General features: G+C 45.7%; 1 protein-coding gene across 3 annotated transcripts in view; it reads right to left on the bottom strand.

The window, feature by feature from the left end:
* The window catches only part of HDAC9 (histone deacetylase 9), an 821,625-nt gene extending 811,812 nt beyond the window's left edge, over positions 1-9,813 (bottom strand). Inside the window, exon 1 of one of the 3 annotated variants that reach the window (XM_040352828.1) lies at positions 9,502-9,813. In XM_040352828.1, the coding sequence (XP_040208762.1) occupies positions 9,502-9,513 (12 nt within the window). In that variant the 5' untranslated portion in view covers positions 9,514-9,813. The remainder of the gene's footprint in view (positions 1-9,501) is intronic. The other 2 variants (XM_040352826.1, XM_040352829.1) reach the window with 2 other exon arrangements.
* Between the last annotated feature and the right edge of the window lie 10,608 nt (positions 9,814-20,421).

Here is a 20,421-nt window from a genome sequence, read left to right on the forward strand (position 1 = left end):
GTACAATAGGTACGACGGCACTATGAAGGGGAAGCTCCATTCGAATGGCGCCATCCTTTGGGCTGATTATGCAAATTTCCAGTGTCATTACTTGCTTCTGAGCATGTGTTTTTTCCCCGTCGTAAAAGCGTACACACGATAATTTTTCACAACGAGAAAAACAACGACGTGAAAAACGATGAGAAAAAATAGAGCAGGTTCTAAATTTGTAATGGCCAGTTTTCTAGTTGTGAAAAACGGTTATGTGTACGCGGCATTAGGCAGTACGCGGCATTAGACAGTACGCGGCATTAGGCAGTACGCGGCATTGTCAGTTTTGGGCAGTGGCGTTTTTGAGCAGTAAAAAAAAAAAACTAGTGGATTCTGAGACGTTTAGCTGTAAAAACACGTAAACGTTGATAAACGCTCAAAAACGCTGCTCAGCAGTGTTTTCGGACATATTTGATCCATTGACATTTTTTTTAAAAAGGTAAAAAATGCTAACGTGGAAAAAAGTTAAAAACACTAATAAAAAAAAACGCAATTGCAAAAAGGTTGAAAAACTCACTGCAAAGTTACTGACATTTATAACGTTATTTTAACGACCAGTGTGCATGAGGCCTTAAAGGAGAAGTCCAAATTTCTGATCATGTTTCATGCTACACCCATTTTTACCTTGGTCACAGTTTAAAGAACCCCCCCCATCCCCAAGAGTAATTTCACCCGTCCCCCACCACCACCACCAGCACCACTCTCTGCCTTCTCTTGTTATATTTAAAATTTGGGCCTCGCGCGCATACCTGCGTCTTTCATTCACAGGTATCTGCCACACCATCCCATCTGCCACCACAAAAGGAGAACTCATAGGGGGTTATTTACGAAAGGCAAATCCACTTTGCACTACAAGTGCACTTGGAAGTGCAGTCGCTTTAGATCGCTGTAGATCTGAGGGGAAGCTCTAAAATGAGGGGAAGCTCTGCTGCATTTATCGTCCAATCATGTGCAAGCAAAAATGCTGTTTTTTATTTTCCTTGCATGTCCCCCTCAGATCTACAGCGACTGCACGTCCAAGTGCACTTTCAGGTGCACTCAGGGGCGGACTGACCATTGGGGCTCTCGGGCACTGCCCGAGGGCCCTATGCCACTAGGGGGCCCCATCAGGGTTGCCAGGCTCAATAAAACCAGGGACAGTATGTAAAATCTGTGGCCCAGATTCTCAAAGGGCTTTCGACGGCGCAACGCCATGTACACCGTCGTAAGTCCTAATCTGGGCCGTCGTATCTATGCGACTGATTCTTAGAATCAGTTACGCATAGATATCCATTAGATCCGACAGGCGTAAGGCTCTTACGCCGTCGGATCTTAACTGCATTTTTTTTTTGCCCGCTAGGTGGTGCTTTCGTCGTTTTCCTCGTCGAGTATGCAAATTAGCTAGTTACGCGAATTCCTGAACGTATGCGCGCCCGACGCAGTAAAGTTACGACGTTTACGTTAGGCTTTTCCCGGCGTAAAGTTGCCCCTGGGTCTATGAGGCGCAATCAATGTTAAGTATGGCCGCCGTTACCGCGTCAAAATTTATAAAATTATGTCGTTTGCGTAAGTCGTCCGTGAATGGGGCTGGACGCCATTTACGTTCACGTCGAAACCAATGACATCCTTGCGACGTCATTTGGAGCAATGCACCCTGGGATATTTTACGGACGGCGCATGCACAGTACGTTCGGCGCGGGAAAGTGCTTAATTTAAATGCTACACGCCCCCTACCCGCCTAATTTGAATTAGGCGGGCTTGTGCTGGGTGATTTACGCTACGCTGTCGCAACTTTACAGGCAAGTTGTTTGTGAATAAAGCACTTGCCTGAAAAACTTGCGGCGGCGTAACGTAAATGAGATACGTTACGCCCGCCCTAAGTTACGCCATTCTACGAGAATCTGCACCTGTGTTTTTTTTTACGTCTGTCCCTGATATGTCTGAAACCGACATGCTTTTGATGTGAAAATCCTGAGATTTTAGCTGCCCCGCCACTGCACTGCCTACTGGCATGGTGGCCATCTGTAAGCCCAGGGGCCCCATAGTCTTCTATTGCCCGGGGGCCCCATGAGTTGTCAGTCCGCCCCTGGGTGCACTTGCAGTGCAAAGTGTATTTACCTTTGGTAAATAACTCCTATAGTTCTCAATGGAGCACACATGTAGTCATGACACCCCACAAGTAATGTATCGATACTTCCTTCACCCCTATCACTGAAGATCCATACCTCTGTAGGGACCTGCGGCTGGAGGAATAGTCTGCAGAAGCCAGATCATTGTACCCCCCCCCCCAATCCACTGATTACCTTTTGCACCAACAAGGGTGCATTTATTATTTTTCTGCAGAATGTGGAATTCTCCTTTAAATGAATACTGTTGCTGCCGAGTAATAACCAGTGGAAAATTAGCAGTTTTACTGCCTTCTGTTTACATTTCTGTCACTGCTGCAGGACGCTTTATGGCGTTGAGAGTTTCCAATGCTGCTCTGTGTCTGAATGCTGCACAAATGACTATTGGAAATAGCAGCATCTGTACCAAGCCTAAATTAACAATATTTGGGAAACGATAGACCTGACAAAAACACTTGACTTTATCACGTATTGCTTATATATTGCTAAAAAATCTTTTTTAATTTGGCAGTGAACATGAAGCCTCACTGTTAACACATTAATGATCCTTTAAATGGTTTAAATCCAGATTATAACAGGATATTGATTTTTTTAGAGAAGAGAACAAGTGATAAGGATCTCTACACTAGATTACCTTTCATTAGTAATCCAACATCTGCAGTGCTGGGACAAGGTCATCAAGTGCCCAGGGCAAAGATGCCAAACCGCGCCCCCCTTTCCCTTAGGGTTGGGGTCAGGGTGCCCCCCATCTCTCCAATAAACCATTGCGCCAGGGGCAGCTGTCCCTCCTGCCCACCCCTTGTCCCAGCCCTGAACATCTGGATCAAGGATTTGGGGCTTTTACGCTTATAGGGCTCATTTCCTACAGAATGACAGACTTCTATCAGGTCTACAAACAGTCTATGAGGATAATTGGGGAAAAAACAAAGGCCCAGATTCAAAGAGATTTGCTCTTTTTTTGCGGAGGCACAGGGCAACGATTTTGCCCTGCGCCCTCGCAAATTTGCGCCGCTGCCCTCGATTCACGGAGCAGTAGCTCCGTAAATTGCGAGGGCGCGCCGGCAAAATTGCCCGGCGTAAGCGCGCGCAATGTAAATGATCCCGCCGGGGGCGGGAATCATTTAAATTAGGCGCGCTCCCGCGCCGAGCGTAGAGCGCATGCTCCATCGGGAAACTTCCCTGACGTGCATTGCGGCAAATGACGTCGCAAGGACGTCATTTGCTTCAAAGTGAGCGTGAATGGCGTCCAGCGCCATTCACAAATCACTTACGCAAACGACGTAAAATTTGAACGTCGCGACGCGGGAAGGGCGGGTATACTTTAGCATTGGCTACCCCTACTATTAGAAGGGGCAGCCTTACGCTAAAGACGCCGTACGGAAACTCCGTACCTTGCGTACGCAGGGCCCGCGCAACTTTGTGAATCGGCGTTAGTATGCAATTTGCATACTATAAGCTGATCACAATGGGAGCGCCCCCTAGCGGTCAACGCAAGAATGCAGCCTAAAATCAGCGTGGCATAAGAGCCTTATGCCACGCAGATTTTAGGCTGCAGTCGGCGTTACGATGTTCCTGAATGAGGAGCATTCGTAACGCCGGAGCAAGTAAGCAATTGCGCCTGCGTAACCTATGGTTACGCAGGCGCAATTGCTTACTGAATCTGGGCCCAAGTTTTTTTCTAAAAATGATTGGACGCTTGAGGGGAACATACTTTCTTTGGGTAAAAAAAAAATATTCATAATAAAAAGGTAATAATATCATTAAAAATCAATGTCACTGAGGAACAAAATATCTAAATTATATATTTTTTTTTATTATACCCATTAATTATTTATTATGAGACATAAGAGTTGATTGGTTAATATTGAGGACAATGAGCAGCAATGGGGTTTTAAACCTGAACAAGGCTCCTAAACAGCTCCAAAGAAGAGTATTTCGCTTTTTATTCAGGCCACATCCGCACCATTTTAATACAATCATCTTATCCAATCCAATCGCTCTAAGCTGACCACACATTATACAATTTTCCTTTTCAATTTCCTATAAATTTACCTTTAACTATGTAGTACAAGGGTCTGCCTGATTGCATACAAATTAAAAAATAATTAGACCATAGACCATACGCTCTGTCAGGTTATATGGTTTTGGTAATTCTAGAGGAAAGTTGTATGAGAAAATTGTATAATGTATGGCCAGCCTGAAGCCTCATACACACGCAGAACCAGCTCTCCAGCAAGAAAACTGCAGAGTAAACCGTGCGTGTGTACGGGGCTTTCAGGTTTCTCGACAAGAAAACTGCCCAGAACCTAGACGAGAAAAATAGAGAACCTGCTCTCTATTTTCTCGTTGTGAGATTCTCGGCAGTGTTTTCCTGCCGAGAAACCCGAGAGTGTGCGTATTTATCGGCGTATACCGCGCACTATTTTGCCCTGAAAATCAGGGCAAAATCGTGGGTGCGCGATATACGCCGATACCCGCTTTCCCGCCACGAGTTTGAATACTGCGCCCGCATATAGCGAGCGCAGTACACTCGTGAATCTTCGGGCAGTCTCGGCGCCTCTCGTACTGACGTCCTGACGTCCTGAGCGTACAGGACGTCAGTGCGAGAGGCGCCCGAGCCTGCCCGAAGATTCACGAGTGTACTGCGCTCGCTATATGCGGGCGCAGTATTCAAAGTCGTGGCGGGAAACGAGCGGGAGGACGCCGCAGAAGCACGCCGGACCCGCCGAAGATGGACACCGGACCCGCCGAAGATGGACACCGGACCCGCCGAAGATGGACGCCCGACCCGCCGAAGATGGACGCCCGACCCGCCGAAGATGGACGCCCGACCCGCCGAAGACGGACGCCGGACCCGCCGAAGAGGACACCCGAAGCCGCAGAAGGACGCCAGACCCGACGAGGCCGCAGATGGACACCGCGCAAGACACCAAAACTGTAAGTACAAAAAAACAAAAAATCTTTTTTTCCCACAGGATTGGGGGCCACTTTGGGGGTGCGCGGTATACGCCAGAGCGCGTTATACCGTGATAAATACGGTACTTACCTGTCGCCATGGAAACCCGCGCATGCTCAAAATGGCTTTGACGCATGCGCGGTAATTTCCTAGGCATAGGTAGGGTGCAGCAAGATGGCGGCGACGGCATTGAATGTGACGAGCGCATGCTCGTCGTACGCGATGATGTCACTGCGTTCTTGCCATTCAAAAGAACGGCGGTTCTTTTAAATGGAGTATCTGTACACTCGGGCAGCAAGAGATTCTTGCCAAGAATCTCGTCAGGAAAAACAACGTTTTTTTCCTGACGAGATTCTGGCCCGTGTGTACAGGGGTCTAGGCCTCATGTACACTGCTGCTGGTAAACAGACGTTTAGGAACAGTTGGGCATTTTTTTAACTGCGCCTGAACTCTCCTCTATGTTATCTCATCAGTACATGTACACTGGGTCGTTTATATAGTAATTTCTAGGCAGTTGAGTTTAGAGGCTTTTTCTGGAACCCAAAAAAATGCGTTCAGAAGCCGTATTTAGAGGCATTTCAAGTGCCAAAAGCGGCTAAACGGTAACTTTCATTTAGCAGCGTTTCGTTTACAGACGGTTTTTATTTTAACCCCAAATTTTTATTTTTTTTCTAATGCGTCTAGACATAAACGCAGCTAAACGCGACATGTAAACGCAGCTAAACGCGACATGTAAACGCAGCTAAACGGATGTTTTTAGACACCGTTTTCTAGCTGTCAGGTTAAATCGTTCAGGAGAGATTGAACAACTTCCCGTGTACATGAAGCCTAAAGCTCAATAAACACGATATGTTGTAGAATCTGATTGTACAATCTCCTTTAGATCTACCAACAGCTATGTAGTGTAGGGGCCTGCCTGATTGGATGCATATATATTGGATAGTTTAGGGAGGTACCCATATTACTTATTAGGCCTCGTACACACGACCGAGGAACTCGGCGGGCGAAACACATTCCTTGTTAGGCTGTCGAGGAACTCGACAAGCCAATTTTCTCCATTCCCATTAAGGAAATAGGCCCCGTACACACGGCCGAGAAACTCGACGTGCCAAACACGTCGAGTTCCTCATCGAGTCCTGGGATGAAGCCGCCGAGGAGCTCGGCGGGCCGCCTTCTCCCATCGAACAACGAGAAAATAGAGATCATGTTCTCTATTTTCTCGACGAGTTCCTCGGCGGCTCCTTCGAGCCAAAAGTGTACAGACGACAGAGTTTCTCGGCAGAATCCGGGTTTTGACCGAGTTTCTCTGTGAATTCTGCCGAGAAACTCTGTCGTGTGTACGAGGCCATAGAGAACATGCTCTCTTTTTGGCTCGTCGAGTTTCTCGACAGTTTCCTCAACGGAAATTTACACACGACCGGTTTCCTCGGCAAAAAAATATCTCCCAGCAAGTTTCTTGATGGTTTTTGGCGAGAAACTCGGTCGTGTGTACGAGGCCTGAGTTTTGGTAAATTTAAAGTTGAGTGTACATCGGTTGTATGGTCAGATTGGAACATGTATGGTAAATCTAAAGCTGGGCATAGACAGATGCAGGAACCATCCAAAGTTTAATCCATCTATGGGTGGGCTGGCTGGTTGTGCTAAAGTCAATCTATTGATCCGAAACAGCTGTGCCTTTTTTTTTTTTTTTGTAGGATTACTGCTATATCCGCCAGCAGTGATCATTATATTCTGATGGTGGGGGACCTCCAGCTGTCAGAATACAATACCACAGCGGAAGGGATTCCCCCATCAACACTGGGGGAATCAATCAATTTTCTTTCCTGCAACCCATGGTACAATAACCCATACATTATACAATTTCCTTTAGATTTACCTTCCACTTTGTAGTTGTAAGGTGGGGTTGGAAGATTGGGAACTATGTAGTGCGAGGAAAAAATGTGCTCAAAGCAAACCTGTATTAATCTATATTTTGATACCTACATCTTAATAACATCATTCTATTGGGAAGAAGTACGGGGCAGCAGAATTTTTCCAACAAGGACATTACAACTTGTAAAGTTAAAAAAAAAATGTTTTTATTATAAATATAATAAAAAGTTTTTTTAATATGATATTTGTAATAAAAATGACATTTCTTTTAATGTTTACTTGTTATAATGGCCTTGTGTAGTGCAAGGGCCTGCCTAATTGCATACAAATTGAAAGTGTTTGGGTTTGAACTCCTATTCTAGAATTTTAGTAAATCTAAGTCTGGCCACACATTATACAATTCGCTTCTATAGATTTCCTTTAGATTTCCCAAAACCATATAATATGAGGTCAAATCTAAGCACTTTCAATTTGTGTGTAATCAGACAGGCCCTTGTACTACACAGTTGAAGGTAAATCTAAAGGAAATTGAATAAGAGAATTTTATGGTGTATGGCCAGCTTAACTACTTGGCGCCCAGAGGACGTCATATGACATCCTGGGCTTTGTGGTACTTTGAGGGGCTATATCTGAATGATGCCTGAAGCTACAGGCATCATTCAGATATCAGCATTTTCAGCCGGCGATTCCCTACACCATAGGAATGATCATAGCGGCTGTTCCCCCGCTTGATCGTTCCTACGGGCGGCAAAAGGGGACGTTCCACCCCCCCCTCCCGCCATCCTCCGGTGCTTTTACCGACTCACCTGTGCGATCGGTGAGTCGGTGACAGGAACCGCCGGCCCCTGGATGCAGATCATAGAGATCTTTGGCGGACCAGATGGTCGCCAAAGTCTCTATGATCGTCGGAGGCCGGGCGCGATGTTATGACGTCACGCCCGGCCTCTGCATTCAAAAAAAGGGCGCCGCTTCGGCTGTGAAGCGGTGATCTTTTTTTTTTTTTTCTATCCTTCCGAGCCTAGAGGTGAGATGTGGGGTCTTATTGACCGCATATCTCACCCTAAAGAGGTCCTGTCATGCCGTATTCCTATTACAAGGAATGTTTACATTCCTTGTAATAGGAATAAAAGTGATCAAAATTTTTTTTTTTTTTAAAGTGTCAAAATTTTAAAAAAATAAGTAAAATTAACAATAATAATAAAAAAATATGTTTTTAAAGTGCCCCTGTCCCCGTGAGTTCGCACGCAGAAGCGAACGCATACGTGAGACCCGCCCACATATTAAAATGGTGTTAAAACCACACATGTGAGGTGTCGCCGCGAACATAAGAGCGAGAGCAATAATTCTAGCCCTAGATCCCCTCTGTAACTCAAAACATGTAACCAGAATTTTTTTTTTAAAGCGTCGCCTATGGAGATTTTTAAGTACCGAACTTTGGCGTCATTCCACGAGCGCGTGCAATTTTTAAGCGTGACATGTTAGGTATCTATTTACTTGGCGTAACTTCATCTTTCACATTATACAAAAAAATTGGGCTAACTTTACTGTTTTTTTTTTTTTTTTTAAGCATGAAACTGTTTTTTTTTTTAAAAACGCATTTGAAAAATTGCTGCGCAAATACTGTGTGAGATAAAAAGTTGCAATGACCGCCATTGTATTCTCTAGGGTCTCTGCTAAAAAAAACATATATAGTGTTTGGGGGTTCTATGTAATTTTCTAGCAAAAAATAGCAAAACAAATTATCTTTACATGTAGAAACGAAGTGTCAGAATTGGCCCGGGCCTGAAGTGGTTAAAGGAGAACTGTATAATGTATGGCCAGCATTAGGCTAGGTTCACAACCGAGCGTTCTGTAAACATGCGCAAACACGTGGCGTGCCTGTGATATCATTTATTCTTAATGACAAATAAACTTGGCAAGCAGATGCGCAATTTCACATGCATCAAAACGTGCAACAAACGCATCAAATTATACGGTAAAAAAAATGTACGAAGCTCAACGCCCAAAAAGGTACATGAGCTACTTTGACGCAATTTTTGTGCATTGAAAGGAATAAGCTGCCCTGAAAAAACGCGCACAAAAAAGTGCGCAAACAAAAAACCTAAGCTTAATCAGCAAGACAATTATTCTGCGCAACGCCAATTGTAAATGTATTTGTATCCATCCAATAATGTCAAAAGTTTATTGGGAGAAGCAGGGGGGAAAAAAAGCAATCGCATCAATATTGATCGATTGGTTGGAGCGATCATCTTTAAAACAATCACAATTTTCCAAAAACGGATCCTCGTCCCTTTTGCGTTTACATGCAATCTGACAAAACTGTCTGAAAGTGAATAATTAGGTAGTGACAAATGATCAGATTTGATATGGAAATGATGATTTCCCATCCCATCAATCAGCCTACAGAAGACAATTCTGGTAATAAGAGAGTCTCGGGATTAGCAGGGATGGATGTACTGATGACCGATAGCATTGGCCGTAGCAGGTTGTTCAGAAAACTACTTCTCCATCAGCTGTTGGATGGAGGAGCCCACTTACCTTGCTGCTCATTCAGTAGCTGCTCGGAGAAGTTGGCCGCTCATCCAGACCATCCATCCTCAGAAAGGAGGCTGCCAGGAAGCGTACAACACAAAGCAGAAGAAAGTTGACGCCGTGCTCGCTGCCCGTGCAGGTTACATGAGTGCTGAGTCGCCGGGGAGCGCTGCCAGTGATGTTTTCAAATCTGCAGACAGAGAGGGAAAGGGATGGCTGAGGATGGGAGGGAGGCAGAAACGGGGAGAGAAAGATGTGATCACAGCCCGTGGCGACACGAGTAGGATTTGCTAAAAATAGCATCTCAATAGAGGGAGGAAGAGGCTGGCTGAGCCAACAACTGTGGATCGCTTTCACAACAAGAGCACGGCCGGTGAGGCTGGGAGCGCCCGCATGTAGTGCGCAATGTGACCCAGCTTCACCGCCGGTGGTCTGTAGCTTCACCAGCCTGGGCAATCTCAGAAGGGCACATTAGGCATTAATGGGGGCAGGTTATAATGGGAATGAGTGGGACCCAATGTCATTACAAGGCTACTGATTAGGTGACCATGTCCTGCAGCACAGCATGTTTCTGATACCACTGACTGGCTGTTATTTAATCTGCTGCTCTAGGTGCATCGTGCTTAGTACACTGCAACAACAGGTCACAGGAGCCACGTGCCTGGGTAGAATTAACGGAGGAGGATGCTGATACCTGTGTGCAGAGAAGAGACACACCATAATACAGAGAGAACATCCAAGGGGGTCTTAAAACAGGGCCGGATCTAGCCTGTCTGATTTAAGGGTGCAGTAAAATAAGTCAGGGGGTATATTGTCAACAGTGTTCCCTGTTCACTTACCACGCTTCTGTACCAAGAGTCACAACCCGGAAATAACGTCTGACAGGTAGTGCAGAGGCAATGCAGAAGTGAACATGGAACACTAGTATGTATTAGGCTGTCATTAGATTAGGATGATTAAACAGAACCTATTCCCCCCTTATATCCCTCCTTACATCAGGTGTCCCCATCAGAGTGCTCCTTTACATCAACTGCCTCATCAGAATGCCTCTTTACATCAACTGCTCCCATCAGAGTGCCCCTTTACATCAACTGCCTCATCAGAATGCCTCTTTACATCAACTGCTCCCATCAGAGTGCCCCTTTACATCAACTGCCTCATCAGAATGCCTCTTCACATCAACTGCTCCCATCAGAGTGCCTCCCTACATAAAATGTCCCCATCAGAGTTCCACTTACATCAATTGCCCCCATCAGAGTGACCCTTAAATCAACTGCCTCATCAGAATGCCCCTTATATCAACTGTCCCCAACAGAATGCCTATTTACATCAACTGTTCCCATCAGAGTCCCTCCCTACATCAAATGTCCCCATCAGAGTCCCACTTACATAAATTGCACCATCAAAGCAACCCTTACACCAACTGCCTCATCAGAATGCCCCTTACAATAACCATCCCCAACAGAGTGCCTCCTTGCAATAACTGCTCCCATCAGAGTGCCTCCCTGCATCAAATGTACCCATCAGAGTCCCACTAACATCAATTGTCCCCATCATAGTGATCCTTACATAAGCTGCCTCATCAGAATGCCCCCTTAATTTAACTATCCCCAATAGAGTGCCTCCTTACATGAACTGCTCCAATCAGAGTGCCTCCCTACATGAAATGTCCCAATCAGAGTGCCGCTTACATCAATTGCCCCATCAGAGTGTCCCTTACATTAACTGCCTCATCAAAATGCCCCTTACATGATGCTGTTCCTAACAGAGTCCCTCCTTACATCAACTGCTTCCATCAGTGTGCCTCATAAATCAAATGTTCCCATCAGAGTCCCACTTACATCAACTACCCCCAACAGAGTGCCCCTTTACATCAACTGCTCCCAGCAGGGGGCCTCCCTACATCTATTGTCCCCATCAGAGTCCAACATACATGAATTTCCCCCATCAGACCCTTAAATAAGCTGCCTCATCAGTATGCACCCTTACATCAACTGTCCCCAACAGAGTGCCTCCTTACATTAACTGCTCCCGTCAAAGTGTCTGCCTACATCAAATGTCCCCATTAGAGTCCCACTTACATTAATTGCCCCCATCAGAGTGACCCTTACATCAGCTGCCTCATCAGAATGCCCGCTTACATCAATTGTCCCCAACAGAGTGTCTCTTTACATCAACTGCTCCCAGCAGAGTGCCTCCCTACATCTATTGTCCCCATCAGAGTCCAACTTACATGAATTTCCCCCATCAGACCCTTAAATAAGCTGTCTCATCAGTATGCACCCTTACATCAACTGTCCCCAACAGAGTGCCTCTTTACATAAACTGCTTCCATCAGAGTGCCCCCCTACATCAAATGTCCCCATCAGAGTCCCGCTTACATCAATTGCCCCCATCATAGTGACCCTTACATCAACTGTCCCAACAGAGTACCTCCCTACATCAACTGTTCCCATCAGAGTCCACCTTACATCAATTGCCTCCATCAGAGTGCCTCCCTACATCAAATTACCCCATCCACCTTACATCAATTGTCTCCATTATGTCATGGATTAGTGGATGCACTCTCAGAGATTAACTAAAATCTGCAAGGGGCACAGCCCACCCCAGCAACCCCTAGATCCAGGCCTGTCTTAAAAGGGTGCCCGAGTCAAAATTACCTACTTGCTACCATGGCTTTCATTTTCATTCTCCACTACAGTCTTAGGCCTCATACACACTGGTAATTTTTCTATCCTAGATGCCTTTTCTTCTGGCAGTGATGTTTTAGCAAATAAAAGTTAAATCAAAGCGGGGACGCGCCTGATTTAAATACTACACTCCCCCTAGCCGCGGAATTTGAATTCCGCCGGGGGATTTACGATACGCCGCCGCAAGTTTTGAGGTAAGGGCTTTCTGAATACAGGCATACCCCACTTTTAAGTACACAATGGGACCAGAGCATGTATGTAAAACGAAAATGTACTTAAAGTGAAACAATACCTTTTTTCACTTATAGGGTGTAGTGGGGGGTCAGGGGGTGTAGTGGGGGGGGGGTAACAGCTGTAGTTAAGGTCTCAGGGGCTGTAGTGGGGGTGTCAGGGGCACACTGGAACAGGGCGGACTATGCTCTCTGAGGTTCAGCTCCTTCTACTGCAACTGCAAAATGTCTGTACAGTACTTGTAAGGCACTTTACATACACTCACAGGTATGTCCTTACTCGCGAGTGTATGTAAAGTGAGTGTACTTAAAGCGGGGTATGCCTGTACTGCACTAGCCTCTCAAACTTGCGCCGGCAGATCGTAAATCAGATAGATTACGCGGATCTAAAGATCCGCTAATCTATCTGAATCTACCCCCCGGAATTCGCTGAACTTCTTCAACCTTTATTGCATATTCAATAAAATCATCACAGTGTGGGGTATAGCTGAAAGATAAAGCGTTTCGCAATACAGCTAGTGCTTACTCATAACCTCTTATCCTCAAGAGTGGGTGGCATATTTCATCTAAGGGCCCTTTCACACGTACGGACAAACGGTCCATTTTTTACAAGTCCGTTTACGGACTTGTAATGTACCCCTATGGGATTGCAGACGTTAGCGGATGATGCATTCGCTAACGTCCGCAAACATCCGCGTCCGCAAAGATCCGCTTTTGCGGACGGAAGAAAACCCTATTTTTCTTCCGTCCGGCGGAACGGATCGGATGAATACGGACACACGGTCCGTATTCATCCGATTCCCCATAGGGGAGAGCGGAGGAAAGACAGGGCGGTCTCTGCACAGTGTGCGGGGACCGCCCTGTCCGCCGACAGCTCAGCGGGGATTTACGGATGATCCCCGCTGAGCCGACGGACACACACGGGGCGGATCAATACGGATCTGCTCCGTGTGAAAGGGCCCTTAGCCCATACAATATTATGGAAGGGGAGGTGTATATGGAAGGGAAGGTGAGTATGCGTTTTTTATATCTATACTACTATGCTTTTATAAATCTTTTATTATCTGTTTTGTACTTTATATATACATTTTATGTTAACAAGTGAACTGCCAGATGTAAATTCCTGGCCGTTGTTCAAACAAGATGTCTACTAGCTTCCTACACCTACCTTGCTTTTTGGTCTAGTAATAGAGCAGATGCTGTTTATGATGCAATTACTGTACATGTGTACATTGTATTTTTATGTGTGGACTCCTGAGGTAGTATCTTATGAGATATTTCAAACTGACACAGGACGATGAGATTGTATAATGTATGTGTTCCTGGATCTGTTCCATCCCGTTGATTGGACACTCCACTGGCCTTTCCCTCAGGTGGGATGGAAGGAGCCATATCAACAGGTGAGATCAGTTCCATTGTTATACAGATAGTATATACACTATGGGGGTAATCCACAAAGATCCGGCGTAACGTAAATTTTCCCATTTAAGTTACACTGCCTTAAAATTTCTACCTAAGTGCCCGATCCAAAAAGCACTTACCTAGAAATTTTTGGCTGTGTAACTTAAATTCCGCCGGCGCAAGGCGTTCCTCTTTTCATGAGGGCGATTCCCGTTTAAATTAGGCGCGCTCCCGCGCCGGCCGTACTGCGCATGCTCGTGACGTCATTTTCCCAACGTGCATAGCACGAAATTACGTTACGCCGAGCTTTGTGGATCGTGACGGGTCAATAAAGTTGCGTCGGGAAAAAAAATAGATACGGCGAAAAAAAAAAATTCAAAACAAAAAAAAAATTGCGTCGCTGGACAGAAGGGTCTGTTTTTACAAGGTGTAAACAGTTTACACTTTGTAAAAGCAGCCCTAATTTTGCGTTTGCAAACTAAAACTTACGGAGAAAAAACGAAGCGTAAAAGCTTCGTGGATCTCCGTAAGTGCTAATTTGCATACCCGAGGTGGCATTTCGACACGAAATGCCCCCAGCAGCGGATGCGGTACTGCATCCTAAGATCCGGCAGTGTAAGTCCCTTACACATGTCGGATCTTCTGCCTAACTATGGAAAACTGATTCTGTGGATCAGTTCCATAGTTAGAAACAGGGATACGACGGCGTAACAGCAGTTACGCCGGCGTATCCCTTTTGAGGATCTGGCCCTATATTACCAAAAGTATTGGGACACCTGCCTTTACACGCATATGAACTTCAATGGCACCTAAGTCTTGTAGCTAGATTCACAGAGAGTTACGGCGGCGTATCATCAGATATGCCGTCGTAAATTTAAGCGTATTCTGGAAACCAAATACGCTTAAATTAGGCTAAGTCTCCTACGCCATCGTATCTTAGGGTGTATATTTACGCTGGCCGCTAGGTGGCGCTTCCGTTGTTTGCAGCGTTGAATATGCCAATGAGCAAGATATGCCGATTCACGAACGTACGTGCGCCCGTCGCACTTAGTTACGCCGTTTTCGTTAGAGATACGCCGGCGTAATGATAAAGCTGCTCCCTAGGTGGCGCAGCCCATGCAAGGTATGGACGTCGGAACAGGCCTATCTTTTTACGTTGTTTGCGTAAGTCGTACGCGAATGGGGCTGTGCGTAAGTTACGTCACGTCATAGGCAGTGTTCGACGTATCTTAGACATTCTATCCGATGCATGCGCACTGGGATTCTTTCACGAATGGCGCATGCGCCGTTCGTAAAAAACGTCAATCATGTCGGGTCACCAGTCATTTACATATAACACGCCCCCCTGTTCCACATTTGAATTAGGCGCGCTTACGCCGGCCCATTTACGATACGCCACCGTAACTTAGGAGGCAAGTGCTTTGTGAATACAGCACTTGCCTCTCTGACTTACGGCGGCGTATCGTATATGCGATACGCTACGCCGCCTCAACATTAAGCCAGTCTGACGTTGCACCCGTCTGCACGTTTTTGTGAACACTCTTTATGTGTGTGCACATTTTTTCTGCACCGGGTGGAGTTTTTTGGGTGTGTTCACACGCCATAGGCTTTTCAAAAAAAAAAAACATTAAGCCAGTCTATCTGAATCTGGCTATTAGTCTGTAGGGTTCAATATTGCGTTGGCCCACCCTTTGCAGCTATTACAGCTTCAACTCTTCTGGGAAGGATGTCCAGTAGTGACCCATACATTGTGCATTGTGGTTTCCTTCTATGCTTCAAAGACATGCTGGTAGGGTAATTGTCACTTGTACTGACTGGCATCAGTATGACTGAGTGTGTGTATGTATGCATGTCAGACCTTATATTGTACACTCCTTGAGGGTCAAGATGTATGTGCATATAAGGTATGTACAGCTGCTTTATTTGTTGGCGCTATATAAATGCCTGTGAGAAATAAATTAATCTGATGGTGGAAAGAAAAAGGTTTAATTGGAGGGCGCGTCATCTGCCCTTTAGCTTATGGTGGGGTGCTGCCTACAGATTTGACTCAGCTCTGCAGTTACAGATGATGCCAACAGTGGAAAACGACAAAAAAAGATTCCAGCAGAGAGGTCATCTTAAAAGAGATCTATAATCACAGCATAGACGTTCATTTTATACCATTAGCATTGTAATAGCGATACAAATAATAGTTGTTTTGACAATACAATATATGTAAACGTACTTGAAAGATCTCCTTTCATGTTGTGAGTGCCGCCTGTCTGCTTGCAATAGCTATCAAAATTTTTGTTATAAATCTTTTTAAATAAGTATGTTTTCTCTGTTCCCCGATGAGCACTGATGAGGCTGCACTGACGGGCACTGATGAGGTGGCACTAATGGGCACTGATGATGAGGCACTTATATGCAGAACTGATGGGCACTGACAGGTGGCACTGATGGGTGCTGATGGATGGCACTGATGGGCACTGATGGACGGCACTGATGGGCACTGACAGATGGCACTGATAGGTAGCACTAATTAGGAGGCACTGACAGGCAATCACTGATGGGCACAGATTGTAATTTTTAATGGACACTGATTGGCATTCCTGGTGGGCTCTAGTGGGCTCTAGTGGGTTACCTCTGGTGGACTCTAGTGGGCACCCATGACAGACCCCCCCTGTCATGAGAGCTGCCCATTGGCTTTCCTCTATGCTTGACGTGTCAGCGCAAGTAGAGGAAAAGCCGATAAATGGCACCTCCTGGTTACCATGTGATGAGCTGTGACTGGACACACCTAAACACATGGTAAAGAGTAGGGTTGCACTGATACAAATTTTTTAAGTCCGAGTACAAGTACCGATACTTTTTTTCCAAGTACTCGCCGATACCGATTACTGATACTTTTATTTAAATGTCATGTGACAGTGGCACTAATATACAGCACTGATGACTTGTGGACTGTGTCAGTATTTTTTATTTTTACAATTAATTTTTTATTATTGTCTTACAATTTATCTATTTTTGTTATTTTTTTTACAATGCTTTTTCTTTTGTGTGTGTGGGGGGGGGGGTGGATGGTGTCAGTGTTTGTTTGTTTTTTACTTTTAAATATTTATAAAAAAATATATACCGCATCCAAAGTCGGGAGTCGTCTTATACGCCGGTGACAGTCTCCGTCTGCTGCGGGCGTCCATGATTTGAAAACCGCGCCTTCTTCTCAGACTGTCCTGTGATAGGTGGAACACAAATTTTCCCAGCAGCTCCTCTGTTCTGTGTTCCTCCTATCACGGATGCCTTCTCATCCTCGGACGAGAGGACGTCCGTGATAGGTGGAACACAGAACAGAGGCACTGCTGGGAAAATTTGTGTTACACCTATCACAGGACAGTCTGAGGGGAAGGCGCGGCTTTCAAATCATGGACGCTCGCAGCAGACAGAGACTGTGACCGGCCAGGAAACCAGAAGCTGCAAAACGTGAGTGATGGCACAGTGGGGGGGAAAGTGATGGCACAGTGGGGGCAAGTGATGGCACTGTGGGGGCAAGTGATGGCACAGTGGGGGCAAGTGATGGCACAGTGGGGGCATGTAATGTAATTGCACATCGGGGGCATGTAATGTAATGGCACAGTGGGGCATGTAATGTAATGGCACAGTGGGGCATGTAATGTAATGGCACAGTGGGGCATGTAATGTAATGGCACAGTGAGATTTGAAAAAAGCCTGTTTCTGTCAGCGGTTGTTCTGGCTACCCTTCATCTTCCAGAAAGACTAGAAGGAAGGGGGTAGTCTTATATGGCGAGTATATCCCAAAACCGAAAATTTTTAATTACTGTATTTGCTGGCGTATAAGACTACCTTTTACGCTTAAAAAAAATGGCCAAAAAGCAGGGGTCGTCTTAGGCCCCGTACACGGGGTCGGACAAAACCGATGAGAATGGACCGAGGTTCAGTTTCTTCGGTCCAAATCAACCGTGTGTATAGCCCATCGGTCTGTTGTCCTTTCGGTACAAAATTTTAAAACATGCTTGAAAATCGAACCGATGGCCCGCTGCCCGATCGGTCCAACCCAATGGTTAGTACAGAAAGCATCGGTTCAAAACCCGCGCATGCTCAGAATCAAGTCGACGCATGCTTGGAAGCATTGAACTTCGTTTTATTCAGCACGTCGTGTGTTTGACGTCACCGCGTTCTGACCCAATCGGTTTTTGGAACGATGGTGTGTATGCACATCAGACCATCAGGCCACTTCAGCAGTGAACCGATGGAAATGGCCCGTCGGACCATTCTCATCGGTTTGGAACGACTGTGTGTACGCGGCCTTATATGCGGGGTCAGCTGCTCGGATGTCTGCTGGATGTGCGGTAATACTCTATGTAGCTTCAGCTACTTACAGTATATACCGCTTAGTCAATCTCGGTGAGCGATGTATTCAAATGAATACAGAGCCTGTTCGGATTGAGTAACATCCTCTGCCAAACTGAGCAGGCTACATACAGTAGCCTGCTCGGATTGGCTTTGAGAGTCAGAGAGGCATGGGCTGATGATGTTACAGCCTCTGCCAATCCAAGCAGGCTTTGTATTCATTAATAGAATACATTGCTCGCCGTGATTGGCTCCAGCAAGAAGGAAGAAGAATATGGCTCCAGCTCCAGCAAGAATGAAGAAGAATATGGCTCCAGAAGGAAGAAATATGAAGCCTCGGAAGGGGGGTCGTCTTATGCCTCGTACACACGGGCAAACATGTACGATTAAAACGGTCCGCCGGACCGTTTTCAGCGGACATGCCGCCCGGAGATTTCTGTATGATGGCTGTACACACCATCATACAGAAATGAGAGACAATCCGCGCGGACAGACAGCGCGGTGACGTGCGTGATGCTGAAAGGTCAATGCTTCCACGCATGCGTCAAAGTCATTCGACGCATGCGAGGGATGGCAGCCGCTTGGACATGTACGGTAAGTCTGTACAGATGACCGAACATGTCCGACGGACAGGATTCCAGCGGGCATGTTTCTAAGCAAGTTTAGAAACATTTGTCCGCTCGAAAACGGTGTGGCGGGCAAATGTACGCTGGAATTCTGTCCGATCGGCCGTACACACGACCGAACATGTCTGCTGAAACTGGTCCGCGGACCAGTTTCAGCAGACATGTTCGGTCGTGTGGGGCATGTTTCTAAGCAAGTTTAGAAACATTTGTCCGCTCGAAAACGGTCTGGCGGGCAAATGTACGCTGGAATCCTGTCCGATCGGCCGTACACATGACCGAACATGTCTGCTGAAACTGGTCCGCGGACCAGTTTCAGCAGACATGTTCGGTCGTGTGTACGGGGCCTTATACGATGAGTACAGACAAAAAGTCTTTAAAAAAATGTAAATATTAGGGGGTCGTCTTATACGCCCGGTTGCCTTATACACCGGCAAATACATTAATTTAACATACCAAACAGTATCACACTATGTGCGGTTATCTGTTTTTTGTGCACACCATCACGGATTGCTGCAATATCTGATACAGTTCACCACACACTTTGTATAAAGACAAAATAACTTCATAGCTCCCAACTGTCCCTGATTACGAGGGACTGTCCCTGATTTGGAGCAATGTCCCTCTGTCCCTCATTCCTCCTCATTTGTCCCTCATTTTGGCCTGATCAATATAGATGTGTATAAAATGCACTTTTTATCAATCAAAAAGTGTCTTCCAACACTAAACCGTTGATCTGATTTCTAAATTGCTGCATTTGTAAATCCAAAAAGCCAAAATAAAGGAATAGTAGTGGTAAAAAAAGATGTTGTGGGTTTAACCAATCTTATTTGTATGTACAATTCTCCTTTAAGTGGACATGGCAAGGGGTGTGTCCTATGCCTGCATACTTTTGGTGATAGGTGTCCCTCATTCCCATCTTAAAAAGTTGGGAGGTATGTAACTTGGACACTACGAGTAGAGAAAATATGTGTCACGAGAAGAACAGCACAACCAATTGTGAGTGTGGGGCAAAAACAGTGGGAGCGTTTTAAAGTCGTATGGTTAAATAAAACCTGAGCCAACTCAGATATGAATCAAGAGTGCGTAACACAGAGACTGCAGGATTTAGGAGTGCATAAGGCAGAACATGCAGGGGTCAGGAGTATGTAAGACACAGTGTGCAGGGATCAGGAGTATGTAAGACACAGTGTGCAGGGGTCAGGGGTGCATAACACACAGAGTGCAAGTATAAAAAGTGAGTAACACACTAACTGCATGGCCCCCTCTCAGTAGAGACCTTTTACCCTCAGTGCAGACGTTTCCTCCCATTAAAATAAGAACTGTCCCAGGGAAACAGAAATGAATGGTAACCATATTTTAAGCCCTCACTGCTGTATTAAAATGAATGCTTGTATATCAAGTCAAAATTTTAATAAAAAATGTTGCTTGTCTTGCAAAACGCTCTCAAACCAAGTTACTCTCAAACCAAAGTTTTACTGTATTAGATTAGCAGTCCCAAAGCCCATATCTTAGAAATAAAAACAGCAATGGCAGTTGCCATATTTCTACTCTAAGGCCTCATACACACGACCGAGGAACTCGTCATAATTGAAACATCGCTTTCCTCAACGAGTTCCTTGTTAGGCTTGTTGA

Source organism: Rana temporaria, chromosome 5 (genome assembly GCF_905171775.1).
Source record: "Rana temporaria chromosome 5, aRanTem1.1, whole genome shotgun sequence".
NCBI lineage: Eukaryota > Metazoa > Chordata > Amphibia > Anura > Ranidae > Rana > Rana temporaria.